Source organism: Gossypium arboreum, chromosome 9 (assembly GCF_025698485.1).
Source record: "Gossypium arboreum isolate Shixiya-1 chromosome 9, ASM2569848v2, whole genome shotgun sequence".
Taxonomy (NCBI): Eukaryota; Viridiplantae; Streptophyta; class Magnoliopsida; order Malvales; family Malvaceae; genus Gossypium; species Gossypium arboreum.
This window is the reverse complement of record NC_069078.1, coordinates 86,708,919-86,710,326: the sequence shown is the minus strand read 5'-3', so window position 1 is coordinate 86,710,326 and position 1,408 is coordinate 86,708,919. Positions and strand designations below refer to the sequence as shown.

Here is a 1,408-nt window from a genome sequence, read left to right as displayed (position 1 = left end):
AACCTATTATTCTTTCTCTGTATATATTAATCTAAGGTTTTAAAAGGAAGTTTAATATATAATTATCTCCAATGGGGTCAGACCAAGTTATATGGTTAGATTCTTTTGGTTATATAATCTGAAAGTAACCCTTTTTTGTTAGTGGGCATTGGCTGGCAAAAGCATGTTCCTTTGTCTCTTGCAATGGAGACCATACCAATGAATAGCTCTTACATTCCCTCTGTAATATTCAGCTATAGCAGACAATTCTTGTTGCTTAATCAGGACACCCTTTTTTTTATTTCAAATCTATTCGGCACGAATTCGAATTTCGATACGATGATAGCTTTTAAAAAAAACTGAATATTTGTATCCGATACATATCAGGAAAATGTCAAATTTGTGGTTCAAAATCTCTTTGAGGGTCTCATGTTTATTGGTAAATTGGGAACAACTTCATTGTCGATACCGTCCAAAGCTATTCGATCATCTCGGCAATCAATGGAGCAGAATGCGCCTAGGTAGCTGCAATCATCAAACAATGTTTCACTTTATACTGTAAATATAAACTAATAAACCCGAATATCCAACACTCATGGTAAAAAATCGTGTCTAACGTACCCATATATATAAATGTCTTTATGCGGTTTGAGTTTCTTCTTGCACAAGGAACAATTCTGAAAAAAGATCCCGAACCCTTCGTCCTTTTTTATCTCTCTTCTTCTTTCGGGTGACCCCAACATAAATATTGTCTTCTTTGGCAGCTGCTGTTTTTTTGGAACCGCGGTTCTTGGTTGCTGCATTGGAACCGTGTTCGGTGCTCTTCTTACAGCTGAATGGGCCGGTGTCAGCCGATTCGATATTGGAGTTGGAGAGTCTATTGCAATTATCTGATTAAACAGACCTATTTCGCCTTGGCTCGATGAACGAATAACCTTTGAACGTCTTGAGGCCATTGAAGTGTTAGGATTTGCTAGGGTTTTGTCGTTTTTTTTTCTTACTGAAATTGGGTTGTAGGGTTCTTAGGTGAAGAGAAAAAAATTATTAAAAGAAAGAATCATCTATATCTATATATATATAGTATATATATTATACATGTAAAAGGAATCAAATGTGAATTATATTACATAAAAATAGGTTGCATTAAGTGCAAAAAAGTTTGAAAATTATATTTTAACAGAATTATCATTATTATTATTATTATTATTATTATTATTATTATTATTATTAATAACGTACAAAAAGGTGTTCACTTTTTTTATATGAAATTCTATAATTATTTTTCATTTTTTCTTTTCTGTAATTACTGAACTGAAGTTAATTGACTAACTTATTTAAAGACTTGTATAGCATAGAGGTGAGGACTGAGGACCAACCAATTACATTAATATAAAAATGGTTAAAATATGTTAAGTTTTTGTATTTTGTA

At 32.1% G+C, this 1,408-nt stretch overlaps 1 protein-coding gene across 1 annotated transcript; it reads right to left on the bottom strand.

The window, feature by feature from the left end:
* Positions 1-386: 386 nt before the first annotated feature.
* Positions 387-972, bottom strand: LOC128280490 (uncharacterized). The gene is made up of 2 exons (XM_053018660.1): positions 601-972; positions 387-504 (listed from the first exon to the last, which is right to left on the bottom strand). The coding sequence occupies exons 1-2, from the start codon at positions 933-935 to the stop codon at positions 387-389; spliced, it is 453 nt and encodes a 150-aa protein (XP_052874620.1). The 5' UTR covers positions 936-972.
* Positions 973-1,408: the final 436 nt, after the last annotated feature.